Here is a 20,320-nt window from a genome sequence, read left to right on the forward strand (position 1 = left end):
CTTTGAGACTTGGTCTCCCCAGCACCACCTGTGGCCTGAATCCCAGGAAGCTGCTGCCCCAGCTTACATTTCTGTGAACAGACATATTCAGAGCAGCCTGAGCCTGGGAAGTGGGCAACCCCATGCCTCGTTTTACTGTTGGAGCCTGGTGCTGTCTGCCTGTTTACACAAACTCTCAGCTGGATGTAACTCACAGAGTGCAGCTCCTCAGGAAACTCTTTAATGCTTTTAGCTTCTGCACAACAGCATACCAGCATTCCCACCTCAGCAAAACAGCTGGATAGGTCATGGGCCTTGGAGAGAAAAATGTAGAAGCTGTCACAGCTGTCTGTGATAGCAGGGGTGCAACACGAATCTTAGAAGATTCAGTGCTATGTTGCAGAGCGTGTAGTTGAGAGTGAACCTCCTGAATTCCAGGTGTCTCCTGTCTAGCAGATGGTTCCTTTTCTCTTACTGCTCTAAGAGGCACTGGTTCGTATAAATTATTAAGTATTTATCATAGTGGCAATCTTCACCCAGCTGAAATCCCATTCTATCAAATACCTTCTCCTGTGGTCAGATAAATATTTAATCGGTGTGAAGTGGACTTGGGGAGAGCTGGTCTGAGTTATTCCTTATGCTTTCTAGGACAATATTAATCATGAGACTTATGGCTGTTCAGTGCTGGCAGATGCAGTTAAACTAATAACTATGGAAAAGGAGAGGAAAACATAGGGCTGAACACGCAGGTGTGGGACACTGACCAAGCCAACGAAGGCATTGGAAGGAAACATTAGAGATCCTTTGAAAACTTATCCTTTAATATATTTATTTTCCTCATTCTGCTGCTTGTTAAAATAGGTATAACCTTTGTCATGTTGATTCACAGAGGATAAAATAGGTGGATCTTGACGGTATAGATTTTCTAGGTTTGTCTTTGCAATTACTTGTATTTGGGTTATATTCATCACTCCTGGTTGTAATTTCAAGTTTCAGCAGCTTGTTTCAAAAAGAAAGAAATGCTGAGACTTTTGTGTATCAGTATTTCTTTAGAAATGCAGGGTTGAAATGCAAGTACTAACAGTGAATGGCTCAGTATTTTTTAAGTGAGGCCAGTTAAGGAAATAGAAGCAGGGCGCCTTTCTGAGGGTGGAATAATTCCTGTCAGCTCCTGCCTTCTGCGGGCAGGGGTCTGCTTCCAGCCCCCCTACAGATAGGAAAGCTTGTGCCAGTGTTGTCCTGCCAGCTCCGCCGCCTCTGTGTAGTCCTCTTCTACCAGGGTCCTCTGGGTACTCCAGGACCCATGCCTGCATTGGTTTTGAGAAGAAAAAAAAGTCTCTGTGCATATAGCTCGCTAGGTGCTAGACTGATGAAGTAACACAGGCGCAGCTTGAGCTAACCCCTGCCAAAGAGGAAGAGCACTAGCAGTCAGCTCTTCTCTGAGAGGGTAGGGTAACTTTTGGCTCTCCCTACTCATGCTTCAGTCTGTTTACGCTGAAGGAGGACCCCATGGCACAAGTAACTCACACAAATAATGAACTGATTGATCTGAAATACATCCGAGGCTCACCAGGAAACCACAGCGTGCTTTCTGTTCCTGACGCCTGTCCCAAAATCTGCATCTCGGACAAAAGCAGTGGAGGCCAAATGACGAGTGCCTTGTATTTACACAAACAGCTATTGAGGCTAGATGTCAATGAGCATTCCCTCTACCCCCTATGCTTTACTGTGGGTTGGCACGCTTTATTTCTCCAGTACTGAAAAAGGAATACAAATGAAGGTCAGAATAAAGTTCAGCTACCCAAGCTCCATTCCTCGCTTGCCTCCCACTCTCATCTGCTGCTCTCTTCTGCAAGCACAGGCTCCTTGCTGCAGTGTAAACAGTTTCCCCACTGTGAGCCCTTTGCTACAGAATGATCCGTCAACACCACGATTAATTGATGTATGTTATTGCCATCCTTGCTGTGCTCTTCCTGCCCCCACCACGTGTCGCTGGGGTGGTCCTCGTGTTGAAGCACAGGGAAGAGCTCCAGGCACACAATGTTTGTAGCAGTAGGGATTGTCTCGGTTTGTGCACGTTCCTAACAGGAGAAAGAGTTTGCAGAGAGTGCAATGTGATTTTTCTTTGGGGGGTGGAGGGTGGGGTGTCAGCAAAGCCCTACGTTTTAAAGAAATTGTGAAGAATTTGAATTCATTTTAACCACTCTTGACACCACTAGCTGTGAAGTTAGCTTAACTCTTTTAGCTTTATTCTGTTTTTCCACTATTTTGTTCAGAAGATGAATGCATGTATATAGTTCTTTTATGCACATTGATCTTTTTTTTTTTTTCTTTTCGGTTTGATGGTTTCATGAGGTATGGACAAAGAGGAAACTAATTTATATTCTTTTTTTTTTCTTTTTCTCGATTTTACTTTCACCTGATTTCTCAAATACTTCACTATTCCACTATTCTGACATTCTGGGTGGGTGGTAAATATCTGGCAAATTCATAATGCTAAAGTGTCAGCTGATCTATAAAGAGATGGCTGTGGTCCTCGCTCCACTACAACAGATGTGTGATTTGTTCTTGCCATTGCTTATTGTGCTAGTATTATTATATCGTTATGACATTATCTTTACCTCTGCTATTAATTTGACCTGGTAAAAAATAAATCTCTTTTTTTGAAATATCTAGGATTAAGAAGAAATATCCAGAAGTTAAATTTTAAAATGCCAAGGAATTCTGCATTTTTTTTAATTAGACTGACCAAAAAGCAGATGTATTTTATATAAAAAAGTATCTTCTAATCATTACTATTTTTTACAAGGATTATTTTTCAGACTGGATTTTTGTTGCTGCAATATGTGATTTAGTTATATTTTTTTAACCTTACCTGGGGACACTAAGCCGAAATGTAAAATGTATGGTAGTACAGTACCATAATATCTCAAAAATTTCATATATTTCTGGATAATTTATAGTGAGTTTTATTTACACTATTCTATGTGAATCTGTTTAGATACATAAAGTCCCTATCAGTTACTAAGTTTACTCAGCAGCTGGTGCTGTTTATATTGGCCAGTGGATGTCACTGTTACGATACAAATCTGACTAAAAATAGCTGTAACGTTGTAGATTGCCATCAATGAATCAAAAAAAAAAAAAAATTCTTTGTAAACTGTCACTGCTGTGAATCCCTTAAGCAGGAGAGAAGAAGGTAAGTAGAGGCAGGTAATAATCCTCTGCAACCACTCGTGGGGTGGGAAGCATCTTCTACTCAGAAGCTACATTTACAATTGAAAAATGCAGCAATAGATACTGCCCTAAGCTATGTTCCATAAATACTGGGTAAAGATAAATATATATATATAAAAAAAAAAATTCCTTTGTGTGAAAAGTGGAATTGACATGAGGTAGCAGACTAAGATATCTTTTGACAGCTTTTTGCTGCCTTTTGTCAGCCACAAAACTCATGGCTTTTGTTCTTCGTTGCTATTGGAATGCTAGTTAGTTTAAACAGAAGGATTGCTTGGGTTGATGCCAAACCTATGCCGTATACGCACACACACACACAGACTATGTATATATACACGCACATATGTGTATATATTTAAAATGCATGTATGTTTTTGTCTCAGCTGCCATGCACGACTTAAAAAGTGTTGCTGTTAGAGACGAAGAGATGGCAGAGTGGTGAGAAAAGAGTATGACTTGCAGGGGGCTCTGAAGATTACTTGACATCTGTCTCCCCTGAAGAATCTTAAATCCCAACTCAGTCCCCTGATAGAGTGCATAGTAAAGTATTGTGAAGGACACTAACTGTCCTGTTAGTGTGACTCTTTTCCTGAAAAAAGCAGTGACAAATACGCATTTGTGTATTTGTACGTATGTATTTGTGTAAGTAAAGAGCTCAACCTCTCACCAATTCGCAGGTGTTCCCTAAGCAACCTTTTCCACTCTGTGCTGTCCAGAACCATCCAGGTGGTTCTTAGCAGCTTTAGTTGACTATGGGTTTTGCAGCTATAAGGTTCCCCAGGTAAAGTTCTAAGCTGATGTTGAATTGAGCTTTGACTCGTAAGACCTTTAACAACAGAAACATGGAAAAACATGGGGCTTTTAACTTAGAGCAATACCCATTTAAATTCAAGGTGTTGACAGTGTACCCTACATCTCAAAAAATGTCCAATTTGTAGGGATGCTGCCTCACCACAAGCACCTCGACACTTTTCTTCTTATGTTTCAGAGCCTCTTTCTTTAGTCATGCTGGCTTACCCACCTTAACCAAGTTAGAAAATGAGGTTTTGCTAGTAACCTGGTAAAAAATAAAAAATAAAATCTTAAAGTAGTTAAAAATATGATACTGCTTTTTTGAATCTTAAAATGAATCTTAAAATAGCAGGTATAATGGCTGAATCCTACCTACCTACTGGCTTTCCTGATGCAAATACAGGTGGGGGGGGGAACGTCTGCCAGGTAAGCCTCTCTGTCTCTACATGCATGTTGTATTGGGGACATATTCTGGAATATTCTTCTCCTACAATATTTTGGGAAACTGGAGGGTTAGGTTCAAGAGACACTGTATGAACTTGCTAATGCAATCTTGCTGGAATATAATCTTTTTATACTTCTAAAGGAGTAAGGAAGAGAAGAATGCTTCAGTATTCATTTTAAATATCATACCGCTTTTCTTACGGCTCTGAGTGCACATCATAAAGCCATCGAGCGCTTCTGCTGTGTGCTGTCAGCATGTGCTTTTGAGATCTGCCCAGAAACAAGAAGTGTGTGACAGACTGAGGTGAGCTGGCATTTTCATTCTGAGAAACTGCAGTGCTTGGATTTGGACAACGAGGAGCTACAGAAGTACTATGTAGCTGTTGTGTTCACTTGGTAGGGGGAAATGAAATCTACCGATTTCAAATGCAAAGTGTTTGTGTATATTTCAAAGACAAAGTTACAACGAGTGTGTGGAAACAACTTGCACATTTTGCCTTGGGTGCTTTGAGACTGACAGACATTTTTTCTGATCTTGACAGTTTGCTTCAACTGTGAAGTTCTAAACGATGCTGAAATAAGATATAACACAGACAATTCACCTTACTTCTGCAGCAGTAATAATTTGCAGCAGAAATATTCAGGAACAATGTTTGCTTAAGAGCAATAGAAACAGTTGAGCACAGCTGAGCAGGCTATTGAGACACAGCAATTTAGAATGTGAAATCAAAATGCAGTATGCAAGCAAGAAATAGGTACACGCTGGTTTTTAATTTTCTGTTTGTGATGATCATGGAAATAGAATTGACTACTCGTGTTTCTTCATGCACTACCAAGAATATGTTTCTTAATAAAATGCATGCAAATTAACTGAGAGACCAAAACTGCTACAGATGAGCATTTCAAAAAAGTTTTTAATTTCTGAGAATACTTTTTCAGGGTAACTATCATGGATAATTGAATTGCACAATGCTTCATTGTTTTTAGTAATCAGGATAGTTCCAAGCTTACATAACAATCATGGATGTATGTGTAACAACATTACTGTTCCTAAAAATTTTGAAGGCTAGAATCCTACTTTATACAACGAAGGAAAGGTAGACTTGGGAAGCAGTGTCTGTGCGTACTTTATTGTCCTACTGACTCAAAGATAAATAATCTGATAGAAAGATTTTGTATGCAGTGCTTCTAGGTTTTTGTTATTCAGGTCTGCAGGATCACATAAATGAATGTAGTCAGTGGGATGAAGCAAGCCTGAATTTAATTGGATGATAGATTCAGTTCAGGCTCTCTTTATGTATATTGTTCTAATATGGGCATTTCTGTTACTTGAAGTGAAGATAGCTAACATTTCCTATGAAGTAAAGGCAAGAACCGCATGGATTTTGATCCAGTCTTAAACTCCAGACTCCTTATGCACTTCTTTCTCCCCTAATCCTACCCCAAAAATGAAAAGTGTAAAACAATATGGTAATAAGTTTGCTAATAGGCTTAGTTCAACAACCCAAGCTGTAGAGAACAAATTTTGGAAGAAGCATCCGTTGTTCCTATTTCTCTACTGAGTTTGGGTAGAATTGGAAAGATCGTCATTTCCAGCATGGGTCCTGGCCACTAAGTGGTCCCCTTACCAACCCATAGGAGCCTGCACAAATGCCTTTCTATAGCCTATAGACTAGATACAGACGTACAGATAGTACCTCTATATATTGCTTCATCTTCTCACCCCACAGTTAAATGGTATGAAAGGACTTCATGCTTCTTGAACAGATGTCATAGGGAAATAGCGTGAGGATGGGATGCAGAACAAATTCGTCACTTTTTATTTGCTTTGTCTAAAGAAAACCATGTTAAAACTGCTCTATGCCCTTGCATCTACCATGAAAGCAAAAAGAAAAATGCCACTTTTTTCCTAGGAGATATATATGTGTGTGTATATATATATATATATGTATGTATGTATTTTATCCTTTTCACTGGTGTTAGCATGCTTTCGTAACTTCTCTAATTTCCATTTAAAAGTGGGGGCAGAGGGGGAGAAAGTTAGGCCACTTGTTTCCTCTTCAGAGATGAAAAGGTTTATTCTTCTGTAATGGCTTATAAAATTATACCTAAAGGTGTATGAAGCTGACAAAATTCATATTATGCCACAAATCATTTTTTATTTTTTTTAATTTTAATTTTTTTTATTTTTAAATTTATTTAATATTTATATTATTTAATTATTTTAATTTAATATTTTATTTTTATTAATTTTTAATTTTCTAAATTTATTTTTTTAATTAAGTATTACATCATTTAAATGCAAAAGATTGTGGATAAGACTATTTTTGTAGACAATGCAAAAATACACAGAGATAACTGCAAAAACAAGTACTTGAAACTGAAGAATTTAAATTCAGAAAGTGGGGATGAAGAGGAAAAAAAATATGATTTCAGGTAATTCTGATCTGAATTTTGTTTTTACAGGTGCATCTGGCTAGTAGTTCACAAGTGTCTGCATTCATACCGTAATATATTATTCTTTAACATTATGTATTATATATTCCAAGAATTTATTTTCTTCAGCGTTTGGCATGTAATAAGTATTTGTCTGGGATGCAAGTAATGCACAACTATCCTGTTTGCAGTGAGTTTGCTTGGATCATGTTAGAGGTGTAGAAATAAATGTATCTTCTGAGGACAAGTTGTATTTTACAGACAAACAGACTGTGTATAGGAACAAAGCATAGTCTAGTTACCTGTTGAAATACATCCTTGAGAGCATTAACATTTTGGCTCAAGTCCTTTTAGCTCACGAGGTCTATGACAGTGCCATTAAATCAGTATGGTGCTTGTAGATAAGCAAAACGCTCCTTTCCTATCATCTACTTCCTGATGTCTCTCTTTTTTTTGGGTATCATGCGGTCACATATTACTCTGACTTTCTCGGTTGAAAATTGACAAGACAGTATTTGAATTCTAAAATATTTTTCTTCACAACTTTAAAAGAGAAACACATAAGCATATTTTTGTTATTTGTTATTTTAAGCTAGATTGATGAATTATCACCACCAAATCACAAGCAATTTGAGATCATAAGTATGCTTGAAAATCTTGTGTCACCTTTTTGTTCAGCTACAAGTATTATGAAAACCTAAGTAAAATACTCAGTTATGGAACAAAGCACTTTAGAAGCTCTGTAATAAAAAATAAAAAATAATAATAATAAAAAAAAGCTACAACAATAAATGTCTTTTGTTTTGAAAGCCCACATTGTTGCAGTCGGATTTGATGTTAAATTCTATAGCTTTAAGGACACTCAGATAATATATAAAAGAGCATCTGCACTGTCATTATTGCTTCTTTTTTAGTTAGGTAACAGTATAGTTCTCCTGAGGTCAGGATATAGGATGGCTAGACCAGATGGCACTGTGCCACTTTGGATACAGAAAACTGCCTATAGCACTAACGGCAGGAGGCATGAGTCTTGTGGGAGTTCACCTGGTAGAGCCAAGCAGACGAGTTGTGTGGTGGTGGAATGCAGAAGTCCGTGGGATGGGCTAACCCACCTCAGTATGTTTGTTCCAAAATGATGGGGAGGTGATTGATGCATGGTAAATGCGTGGGGGGGCCTCATAACTCACACGTTTGGCATCGATCCACTCTCTCATGCTGCTGTCGGAGAAAATACATGCTAATGGCAGAGCTGGAATGAGGGTGTAAGGCCCACCGTGGGGTTACATGTATGTAGCCATAAAACAGTCTAATCATGCAGCAGGAAATAAGGCCAAAGCTGTATGTGAGCATGGTACTGAAGAAATAAACTTCTGTGAAGATGCTAACTGAAACACCCTGTTACAATTTTGTTGATGAAAATGCAAAGAGAAAGTAGGCATCTTTGAAGAAATTCTCAGTGGTTTCTTTTGCTTCAGAAGATGGCAGGTTGTCTGACAAGGAATGCAGGCATGCTGTGAGATAAATTTAAAAGTAAAATTATCATATCTGAAGCTACGTCTGATCGCTTCAATGCTTGATACAAGTTGGAAAGGAAAAGTCTGATATGGCTGTATAGCGGCATTGCATTGCTGTGCTAGCTGCTGCCAAGAGGTTGTTATCAGTGTTTGGGCTCAAATATTTTATTGTCTGCATTACTGTAATGCCTAGGACTTGCTGTTGCAGACATAGAGTGTAATGGGTTGTGTTCTGTGAAGAATTGCAAAGAAAGAAAATCTGCCTTTCCTGAATGAATCTTATCAATTAATTTGACTTCTTCCGCACAAGCAAGTAACATGACAAACTCCTGCACCCTTGCCATACTGTTTTCATCTCGCTGTGCATGGAGACAGCCAAATGACTTGTAGGTAGAGGTTTTGTGTATGAAGTGGCTGGCTATGTTCATAAACAACATTCATTTGTCTTCCCTTTTCCATTTTCTTTTTGCTCCCTTTAAGCATTTAAAAGGTACCTTTTCCTTACTTTTTTTGTTTGAGGGAGGGAGTAAAAAACTGTAGTTGGAGAAGAATCAAGTACGTGGCCAAATAAATCCAAATCATAACTATGAGATTGTAAACCAAACTAGCTTTGGAGGTCATGAAAGGCTGTCAGAAATGGAATAGAGGACTAATATCTAAGCCAAGAAGCTAATGACCCAGAAAAAAAAAAAAAAAAAAAAAAAGCAAATCCAGGAGCTAACTTTTAAGCAACAACTTATAATTTTTTTTTCTTTTTTACTGTAGATTTAGACTACACAGCTAAGAACTGACAAATTTTAAAAGTTTCAGTTATTGTTATAGACATTCTTAAGGAACATGGTTTTAAAGAAAAGATGCACAGATTTTCAAAACAGATCTTAACAGTGGAAACAAACATTATACAATAAGTTTATTACTGATAGTGATATTTTTAGTCTATTATTTGGTTCTTTATTTAACAAATTAGGCTGCTAAGCAGAAGCAGAATTACATTGCAACAGTTCATAGGCTGAAACTGCAGAGCTACAGAACACTAATCTCTTCTGCTATTTGTTTCAGAAAAGAAGCAAAATAAGAAAACAGATATATAACATGAAATAAAAAATGACTGTTAAAAGTTGCCTACTTAGGAAATATGGATAGGGTATATAATATATATATATAATATATAGGATATATTGGATGCTGCTATTATAGTTCTCTTTCATGCTCTTCACCTGCTTTGTGACATTAGTGCTTTCTCTGTGATCTTTTTGTATTGTTGTAGAAGGACTTTTTCACTTCTGTAAAGGTCTGTTCTGAGGATTACAATGTGTTCCACATTCAAGGATGCCAAACTCCTTAGACTTCTATTTTGGCCTAAATCTTTTAGAACAAAATGGAGATTCTTTGATGTAAATAAATAAATAAATAAAAATTAAATTTAAATTGTGGAAATTAAAATGTGGTAAACGTTAAGTTTCTCTCTGTTCCTTGATTTAGCTAGATAAATTATGGCCAACGTTGGAAAAGTAACTCTATTTAAAGATGTAAACATGAATCTATAAAGCATAAGCCTAAAAATAAGCATGCAAGTACAGTGAGCTACAGAATCAAGGCCCAAATGCTTTATATCAGGCAGAAAACACAGTTAGACCTTGTGGATATAAGAAATTCCTACCCAGTTAGAGAGAAAAGGTCTATTAAATTACCATAGAAATTAAATATTAAAATATGGAAATCAGTGAGTTTGTGTCTTAGCAACACAAAGTAAAATTTTTATAGAAATGTTCCATTTTTTAATTCATCTGTTACAAGCTTTAGCTCCATGATCTGCTTTCTAGACCTTTTCCATTGTGACTGACAGCTTTATCAGACTTAATGAAGGACCTCCTCATCATGCTCGTGCCTATGGCAAAATTCCTACTGTCTTCAGTAAGAACAGAACATTGGCAAATAATTTTACTGTTCTGTTAAAGAAAACTGGCAAATATCAAACAAGATGAATTTTGTATTGCAGAGCTTTAAAGTAGTACACAAATGTCCTCCTTGCAAGAGTTATGCTCAACAATTCTCTAACCATTATTTTTTCATACTATTTAAATCTGTTGATAGAAAATCAATAATTTTGGATGGTGCTGGAAACATGAAGTGTTAGACAACATTTTAGACCAAGGAACAGCCCTGGTGTTTTCAAAGATCTTGCAAAATATTACCGTATATTACTGGCCGTTTCGCATCATCTTGCTATTTTGCACTTCAATGAGTGACAGAAGTATGCATTCAACCAAGTCCTTTGGTAAACATACGGAAAAAAATGCATAACTTCATAGTTTGTTTTAATAACAGTTGGAAATTGTGTGTTTTCTTCATAATTTGAATTTACTATTTCCAACTTCTTTGAATTTACTTATTATGTATTTTGTTAAAACCATTGGAGGTCATCTAATCTGTCCTCCTGCTTTGGAGCTTTACCATTGTCATTGCTAATCTGGGTCAGACATAGTTTGGTCAAGCCTTATTTTGGAAATATTCAAGAACGGATATTTCACTACTTTGTCACCTGTTCTTCTGGTGCACTACCAATATAATATTATTTTCGTAATGTTCAATCTAAACCTCACACATGGCTGTTGTCATTAATCAGATCATCTAGCACTAAGTAGTTTTTACTGTTATCTATGTAACTGATTTTCAATAAATTGTAGGCTGCTAGAATTCCTTATTTTTTTCCAGTTGAGTTCATTTTCTTCAGACTGTGGCAGTTGTCATATTAAAGACCCCTGATCATCTTGGAGAAGTTCTATAGAACAGCTACACAGTCTTTCAACACTATTCCTGAACTAAGAGGGTGTGGAGGGGCAAAGCTAGACAGAATTGCATATGCAGCTCAAGTAGTGCCAAGGGAAGGTTAATAACCATTTGGTCTGTTGGCCACATTTCTCCAAAGGTTTGCTTTATTTGTGATGCAAGTGCACTGTTAGTTGGCTGTTGTTCAAGCTGGTGTTTCCCATAACCTTCAGGTCTTTCCCATCAATGCTGCTGCTCAGAGTGAATTGATGTACGGGGTTTTTTCCAGGTGCGGAATTCAGCATTTGTTGAACCTCGTGAGTTTCTGCAGGGGGAAGCTTAGTTTTCTTTCTGGGCAATAGGTAACAGCTGGCTACAATTACTTCTTGAGATGCCTACATTTCTCAGGGAAATAATTGGCGTATGCCACTTATCACAGGATAATTATGTTTTAATTTAAGGTTTTAATTTCATGTGGCTTTCTGAAAAGCACTGTGAAAGTACAAAGTTCAATTTAAATCATCTCTCTCTCATAGCATGTTTTCCTAGCAAAATAACATCCTGATAAGTAGAAAGTAAAAATTGGAAACTCAATCTTCCTTTTAGCAGGTGCAATTTTTACAGATCCCAAGAAATAGATATATACATAAAGCTGCACATTCTGTGATCACATGAAACCAAAGGAGGAACTCTTAATTTCTAATCTGTCCTGACAAAGACTCCATCTCATGAAAAGACACGTCTGAGTCTGTAAATCTGTCCATAAAACAGAGTTCATGTCAAAACTGAGTACCTCAAACCTGAGCAAAAACTCAAGATGATGTACAGGCATGTGAACTTTAACTTTTGAGTCACGATTTTGATTCTGGTGATTACAGACTTAGTGTTTAAATCTAGTTCTGTTTGTTCCTGATCTCTTAATTGAGTCCACAGTTTTGATGCATTTTAGAAACGGTTTACAAAATGTCATACTGAAGCATAGTGTGAGTCTCACCTTAACGTGACTTCAAAAGAGCGTTCATTAGTGAGTGAGGGTGGATTTTTGAGTTCAATTTAACCTTCAGAGTCGATGTTTGTATATATGAAGCTTAAGAATTTGTGCATTTCCTATATCTCTTAGCCATTAGTTCATATTGTTCTGTTATATATAATATAAAAAGCTATCTAAACTGGACCACTAACTCTCCTTTTCTGAAGAATTAATGTTCCAGATTGTGATATTATCATACTTTAATGCTATCAAGCTTATTCAGTTGACAGTGTCAACAATTTAATTTAAACCACCTTTGTAGAGGTATTTTTATTTCTCTTTGCAGACCTTACCCCCAGCTGTCATATTTGTAGTTTCATGCATACGTGCTACACACTGCTAAAAATAGAGCCGTATTATTAAGAAACAAGTAGAAAAATAACACTTTTCTGTCTTCAGGTTTAATTCCTCTGCTGGGTTTCTGAGCACAACCTTAGTTTTAGCCTTAGTCTTTCTCTCCTCATTGTTCTGTGTACTAATAGGGTTGGATTAACCTGTATTCAGGAGTTCTGTAACTCTCCATGTAAGACCGCAGACAAGAAATGGGAGTAGCTGATGGCCTCTTTTCTGAGGGTGTGCGAAACACCCTCAGAAAATACAGGCTCTCTAGCCTGTATCTTTATTTACTAACACCTTTTTTTTTTTCTCCATATTGTAGGTTATTATCATACAAGAGCAGTTCTCTTATTGGTTTCCTCTGTTAACAGAGGGAGCAGAAAATGTTTCTCCTCTACTTCTCTCTACTCTACCTTTAAGTCAGAAGTGTCAGCCAAGGTCTCCTTTAGGATTAGGTCTGGCCTACATCCTTCCAAAGGTTTAGACTATTATGATGAAAAACTACATCTGCTGCTTGCAGACTATATATGATTAGTTATTACTAATTTTATAGTATCTTTTATGTTCTGTTTGTATTTTTTTGTTGTTGTTTTGTTTTGTTTTTCTCTTGACTGTCAGTTGCTGGGTTTACATTTCAGTTTTACTTCCCTACTGCTTCATTCTGATGTAATTAAAGCTTGAAAGTAAAGAATTTAATTCTACCATTTCTTTTGGCCTGCTTCTGATTTTCCTGCATAGCTTGATGAACAAGAGCCAGCTTGGCTTCTTGGCTCCGCTTGCTTTATTCTGCTGTGCAACACCAATAGTGCTGTCTCTCAGCAGGAAAGAGCTGTTCCCAGCAGCTTTGGAAGCAGTTTTCCTGAGATTGCAGGAGTGGAGAGGAATGCCTCATCTCTTACGTTCAGTGTGCAGAAAGACACCAGAGACTGACAGATGAGTAGGATCATGTCTTAACAGCACCACAGCTTCTGTATCTTTTCTTAAACTGACAACAAACCTTTTGCAACTGTTCAAAAACCACCCCACAACATTTGGTCAGCTATCCTGAGGAGGTAAGTTGGTTTTTTTTTTTTTTTTTTTTCTTTTTCCTTCTTGAGTTACGATAACAGTTGGACCTGTCAGCTTCATCTTACATAAGTGCTGCCTGGTATACTCTAAAAGAGATTCCTGGGAATGCCTCCCTGCCATTTAAAAAAAAAACAAACACAAAACTATCTACATACAAGCGTCTTTGTATGGATGTATTTGTTTATGCATGACTGTTTAGTATGTTTTCGTAGTGTAAAAAAAAAAAAATCTTAATATTTATATATTTATATATAGTAGTTATTTAACTGTACTGGTACAGACCAAGCAGTACAACTTCCTAGTACAGACCGCCCTGTAGTAAGGGGTGGCAAACATGTCATTTGTTAAGCAGATGGTGTGCTACAAACCCCAGTCAACCATGGAAAAGTTTTAGCTTGGCTTTACTATCAGACACCATCTCTAGTACGCCCTTAGCATGCGAGCAGACCTGCTGACTCTGTACGAATGAAACAAATTTTGTCACCAGCTGCAGAGGTGATTTAATTAACTTCTGGGAAGTAAGTAATGTGTGTGACCCTCAATGGAGAAAAGGTTTGCTAGATAGTGCTGGAAGCGGGGTGGAATATGGGACTGAGCATGCAACTGACCGAATTGAGGAAGAACAAGGAAACAAGATTATTGTGCTCAGAAAGAAATGGTAACAACATTCAACAATGGTTGAGTGATGCTACCTCAAAACTTAGGATAGCACAAGCCATGAGCAGGGGGAGGCAGGGAAGGAAGTTAAGGCTTATAATTTTGCATTTTTCATTATTTTGAATGATCCTGTTGGCATTCGTCATGGAGAAAAGGTAAATTAGGACATAACATAGCAATAGGACGCAGCAGGCCTCAAGTGTGCAACATAGTGTCTTTCTGTAAAAAGCTATCTGTAGCAAGATGAAGACTAAGCTTGTAAACATGTGAAAAAATCTGGTGGCATAACAGGAGTTTGATGAGAGGAAGAAGCGGCTGACACACCAAGTTACACAGATGTAAGGGCATTTATCGCTGTGGAAAGGAGGTGCGATTTCTGTAGGTGTTAACACCTGGCTTGTTTTCAAGGGAAGAGGGGCAGCAGAGCGGGGTGATGTCGGGGCTGGGGCTGAGGGAGCGGGGCCCGGAGCCGGCCCCATCCGCCCTCCCCGGGGCTGCCTCAGGGGCGGCCGCCGCCATACCGCGCGGCGGGCCGGGCCGGGCCGCCCGTTACCATGGCAACGGGGGCTGCGGGCCGGGCCGGGGCGGGCCGAGCCGGGCCCGGGGCGGGCCGGGCCGCCGGGCTCCCGCCCCCCGCAGCCGGCGGGCCGGGAGAGGCGGCGGGCTGCCGGGCGGCAGCACGGCACGGCACGATGGTGCACCACTCGGGCTCCATCCAGTCCTTTCGGCAGCAGAAAGGTAAGGTCAGTGGCGGCGGGGCGGGGGGCGGCTGCGGGGGCACTGCCCTCCGCGCTCCCACCGGGGGTATAGGGGCAGCGGGGACACCCCCAGGACGCCCCTGGGGTCCCCTTGGCTGGCAGGACATGGGCTGTGCTGGCCGGCAAGCGCTAGGGTGAACGCATCCTCCGCCGGGGTTAGGGATGCTGTGGAGCCTTGGCTGTGGTTGCGATGGAAAACGCTGCTTTCCTCAATGAACTCCCAGTATTTGTTCCTAATCTTGGAACCCCTACTCTTTTCCTGCGTTATATTCTTATTTTGTTTCTCTAATTCTTTGTCAGGTAACGCGAAACCCAGCTTTCTTTCATAACCAGCATCTTTCTGTGCTTCCTCTTGTTTTAGTTGTTAAACAACTCTTTTTTTTTTTTTTCCCGATGAGTGCATTATGCCATAAATTATGATTTAATACGGCGTTCTCCATACATAAGTCATAGGCTCGCTTATTGGATTTGCCCTCATTCAAGTTCTTGTGTTTGAATGGCTAGTGAGAAATAAATAATTCAAAGCACTTATTCCATTCTGGTAATCCCATGATAAATTTAGTTCCTTGCTGTAGAGGTTTTGCATTTACTGCCTATCCTACATGCAGTAACGAGCAGTGCTGTTGCACGTTGCATCTAGTTTATCAAGTACAAAGTTAATTAAACGAGATAAGAGTTTTATTTATTTTTTTCAAATGTAGTGGATGCGGTTATAAAAGCATCAAGTGATTTGAAGCTATGCTGTAAATCCTTAGGTTTTGTTGTTCTAGTTTTGTTTTTTTAATAAGAAAACATTTTTTAAGTTACAGCAATGATTAGCTGGAGTCCCTGTCAAGGCTCTTTGGGAGCTGTTCAGCTGCTTTGTAATAATATTGGGGAAAAATACCCCCAAATTAACTTCTTCATATTCTAGTTCAGGAATGATATTTAATTGCTTTGAAACCAAACTGCGTTGCATGATTTAAGAAATTGTGTGTTTGTGGTAGTCATAAAACTTAATAATAATCTAGAGTTTTTAAACAGTAACCTGCTGAGAAGCAGATGTTTCTCTTCTCCTTACACCTGAAGAAATCCTGAGTAAGGTACTGAGCCAGTAACGAGGTTCTGAGAAAGGGAGAAGGCTCTTGTGGAGCTATGTAGTCTGTACAGCACAACTGGGGTGTCTGTCACTTTCTTGGTAATCTCATCTGCAGTGTGATGTGTGCTAAAGCTACCTGAATGAGTTTGGTTTCAGCTTTTCTCAACCTGCTGCTTCTGACGATGCAGGGGGACAGCATGAAATCTTGGGCGAAAGGATACAGAAAAACTAAGAAAACATAAATCACAATCAAGAACTCATCATCTAATCAGGAGGTGTTTGAACAAAGCGGAGAATCTAGCACCTTGTCGTTGACAGAAACTGATCTCAGCAGCAGGGCATCATGTCATTGCCTTCAGTTTTTCCTAGCTTGGTCTTTTATGTTATTCTCCTACTTTAAGATTCCAGTGGAGTTCTATTCTAAGCTAGCATAGCTGAGATTTTGACTAAATGCTCTATTTGTTTTCTAGCTGCTCACAGAACTGTGCCCTAAATTCCTTTTTTTTTTTTTTCCCAGAATCAGTGGTAATCCCCATGAAATGGCCAACTGCCCATCGCAGCTGTGCCTTATATGCTTCACTTGCATTGAGACCAAGCTCCATTTCTTTTGGGGGATTGGATGGGCATAATTTTTATGTGGATTCTCAATCATATAGGAAAGGTATAAAGCAACAAAAACAATAGGTGATAAAAAAAACAAAAGCTGATATTAACCTTTTTAGATGCAGCAGCTGTGTACCTGCTGTCATCTAATGCAATATTCAAACCAACTTGAAGGGAGGTAACGTTTAAGATAGGAGATTGAATGGGTTAGAGAGCGTTGTGTTTCCTTACCTTACCTGCTGTGAGTGCTTTTTACTAGCTGAGAAGACAAATAGCATTTTTTGTACCAAAGCTATCTTTGCAAGGCTTGAGAAAATTAAAACCAAGTTCTCCAGGCTCTCGGGTGTGTGGGAGTCCTCAACAGAGGAGAAAACCAAGAAAAATGCATGTATACCCCAAGGATTTGTCTCTCGTTGGAGTTTGTTTTCTTTCTTCTGTTTTTCCTCCTTGACAGAGTGAGGAGGTGTTCACAGTAGGAGGCTGCCACTGTAACGTGCCAGCGTGGTTGTGTCTTGCTGCTGCTTCAGGTTGTGTACGCAGAGTGAAACCCTCAGTTTTCAGAAGCAGCAGTATAGCACAGTGCAGTGTTATGAAAATGCTGCGAGGTTTGAAGAAAAAATCTCCTTCACCCCTACAATTTTTGTTCCCCTTCTCAGATCTGAAGGTATCCCGATCAAAAAGAGCAATGTGCAGAAGGTAAACTAATCCATGTGTCTGCACAGTAGTGCATTAGATCTGTTGAGCCATCTGTAGAATATTTCATTGCTATTTTTAACTTCTGTTGTGGCAGAAACTGCTTTTTCTGAAATTACTTTCCTCAGAAATATTCTCCAAGATGTCATTATTTCATATACTGTGCAGTACCTTTATACTCCTTTACTCTTCAAAGGGGGATTCAACCAATGACCTCGTAAGAATGATGTAGGGGTGAAAAGGAAGAAGTGTTTCTTAGTTCTTTAGAAGAGAAAAATCTCCCATCAGATGGTAATTTGCAGTTTGGCTTAATACCACTAAGTAATAAATAGCTGTCCAGGAAGGACAACCAAGAATGAGGTAACGTTGCTGAAGACAAAGACTATCTCTATAGACACTTTGCAGCTTAATAATTCCAGGGAAAGACAGCTGGCTGGAATTCAGTAGTTGATCTCAAACACAGTCAAGTAACATCCTTTTAAACACAGAAGATCCAAGTGTATGGCGGCCTTATGGTAGACTTTGTGGGGCTTGAAATGGATACGGGGCTGGTGCAAAGCAACTTCTTGTTTCCTTAGGAAGCTTCACTGAAAAATGCTTCAGAAGCAGAGGCAACCTAAGGCTTGGAAGAGATTCTTCTTTTAACAGGCACTTCATTGTGAGTGGGTTTGAATGTTTCTGGCCTGACTGACAGAAGGCAAAACCTACATTCTGGGTGTGGGTCAAAGCCATAGTGATGCTTTCAGATTTTCAGATCTAGGTTTTTAGCCCTGATACATAGACCACAATTCCCTCTGTGCTCTGTTGGGTTGTCTTAGTGACTATTGTTCTTTTTTTAATGCCTCTATCAAAGCTTTTTAATGAGAGTTAAAGGCTGGGAGAAATAAAATAAATTCTTGCTGTAAAACTGAGTTTTTTTAGCATATTGCTTGAGTTTTAGGGACATGGATTGCAGATGAAATCCAGTGCCTAGCTTGAGGTACTTCTTATTCTTTCTGTTCAAGTTGTGTAACAGGACAGAAAGGCATTCAGCAGCTTCAATTCATGGTATGGCTGATTTAGCTCCTCGAGGGATTTATCTTGAGATTGCCTGATTTCTGAGCAAATCAGGTATTTCCACGAAGGACGCACTCCATGATGTGAACTGATCAGTGCCAAATATTGTTTAATTTCTTAAATTTGTTATCTGAAGTTGTAGTGAACTTTAGATAGTATGAGGATTGGATTGAGAACCTCTAAAAAGGTACAGCCCTTGTCCTTGTAAGGGAGCACTTGTTACGTCATTAACTGCTTTTTGTTAATGAACAAACATCTTTGAGCTTCTTAGAGGAGCCCTACTGTTTTGGAGTAGAGCTTTTTTGTTGTAATTTTTTACTCTAAGATCTTAATGACCTGCATTATTTACAAAATAACTTGTGAATTCAATTTGTGTTCAAGTTGTAAATTTAAAGGAGGGTTTGTAAAGATTACCCTTGTTTATAGTGCTCCAGAGTTTTCAACATTTAGAAATTTGGAGGTCTAATTAGGATTTTTTTGGAGAATTCTCCAAGGATGTTTGATGCTTCAGTGGCTCTGGTGGACCTAGTACACTTAGTAATCCAAAGAAGCTGCTGAAAGCTACTAGAAGATGCATTCTGTCTTGCAAATTGATGAGAAGTTGTCTTTTACCTGTTTTTCACAAGAGCAGAAAGAACAGGTTTTCATGTTAGCATGAGGACAAGAATGCTTAGGGCTCGACTCTTTCATTTGCATTCCCAGGAGCAAACTAACATCTACCAAAAATTTCAAAGCTATCCTCATCCTGACTCTGAAAGCTGAGAGCAGCACAGCTATTAATACCCTCCTTTAAAACGATACCACATGCAAGTGGTGCTGTTTCTAATGCTCTGTCAGTGCGCTGAAAAGCCAAGTCTAATTTTTAAAAAGACTTAAACCTGAATATATTTGCTCTTATATTTATTGCCTGGTACAGCTACACAATTTAAGGTGCACTTCTCCTTTTTCGATCAAACATGTTAGAAGAGCCCATAATGAGTCTTTTTATTCCGGATTGTGCCATTGTGGTATAGAACTTGATTGAAAATGGTCATTAAATACGGCATATTTAACCTCCTGTTATACAGTGCTCTGGAAGTCTTGTTATGTTTTTCCTCACTGAGCAACTATTTAAAATGAGAAACCAAAGGAAATCTGAGTTTCTGGTTTGCCGCATTGCTCTGCCATCAGGCTGCAGATGATGACCCTGTGGTAAGATGTCTGGGCATTAGCTTCCTACGCTCTGCTTTAAGTACAGCTTAGCAGGGTATTAGCTGTGGTCAAACCTTGTACCTGTTCCAAAGCTTTTTGGATCTCCATCACTAAGGACCTGTTAAAATAGGCAACCCTTGCCAACATTGGCTTTCTTCAGAGCTCTCATTTTAGCATTTATGCTTCATTGCACATCACTGCAAAAGTACAAGTTCTGAGCCTGCCTTTGTCTTTTGTTTTGGTTTGTTTCACTTATTTTTTTCAGTTTTGAATTCTGCGAAGTGAAGAAGATCTATGAAACAAGTCTGGCAGTGTGAATTCTCTTTATTCTCAGTATTTGTAATAATAGTTTTAGTGTACTGGATTTGATTTTATAAAATTTTGAAAGAAAATTAGCATAGTCAGCAGTTTATGATTAGGTATCTTTTATAACTTCAACCATGACAAATTGAACGATTGTCACAAATATAAATACCGGGAGTCCCAAGTCCCAGGCTCTGCGGTTAGGTAGCAGTGAACAAAGTGATGTGTTTTTTCATTGGAAAGTTGGGGTTGGGTCAATGACTTGCATTTTTGGTATGCTGTGATAGCAGAAACTAATTGTGCTAAATCCACGTTTGACAAGCAACAAGTCTGGTTTTCTGCTTGGGCCTGTCTACAGTGAAGAAGGTTGGGTGGC

The 20,320-nt window shown here is 38.8% G+C and overlaps 1 protein-coding gene across 6 annotated transcripts in view; it reads left to right on the top strand.

Annotated features, from left to right (window-relative positions):
- ANO3 (anoctamin 3) overlaps positions 1-20,320 on the top strand; it is a 247,467-nt gene that overhangs the window by 98,990 nt on the left and 128,157 nt on the right. Inside the window, exon 1 of one of the 6 annotated variants that reach the window (XM_038180725.2) lies at positions 14,848-15,000. The exons of the other annotated variants lie outside the window; for them this stretch is intronic. Coding sequence (XP_038036653.1) covers positions 14,955-15,000 — 46 coding nt within the window. The 5' untranslated portion in view covers positions 14,848-14,954. Of the gene's footprint in view, positions 1-14,847; positions 15,001-20,320 lie in introns of those variants that run through there. 6 annotated transcript variants of the gene reach the window in all.

This window comes from Anas platyrhynchos, chromosome 5 (genome assembly GCF_047663525.1).
Source record: "Anas platyrhynchos isolate ZD024472 breed Pekin duck chromosome 5, IASCAAS_PekinDuck_T2T, whole genome shotgun sequence".
Lineage (NCBI taxonomy): Eukaryota > Metazoa > Chordata > Aves > Anseriformes > Anatidae > Anas > Anas platyrhynchos.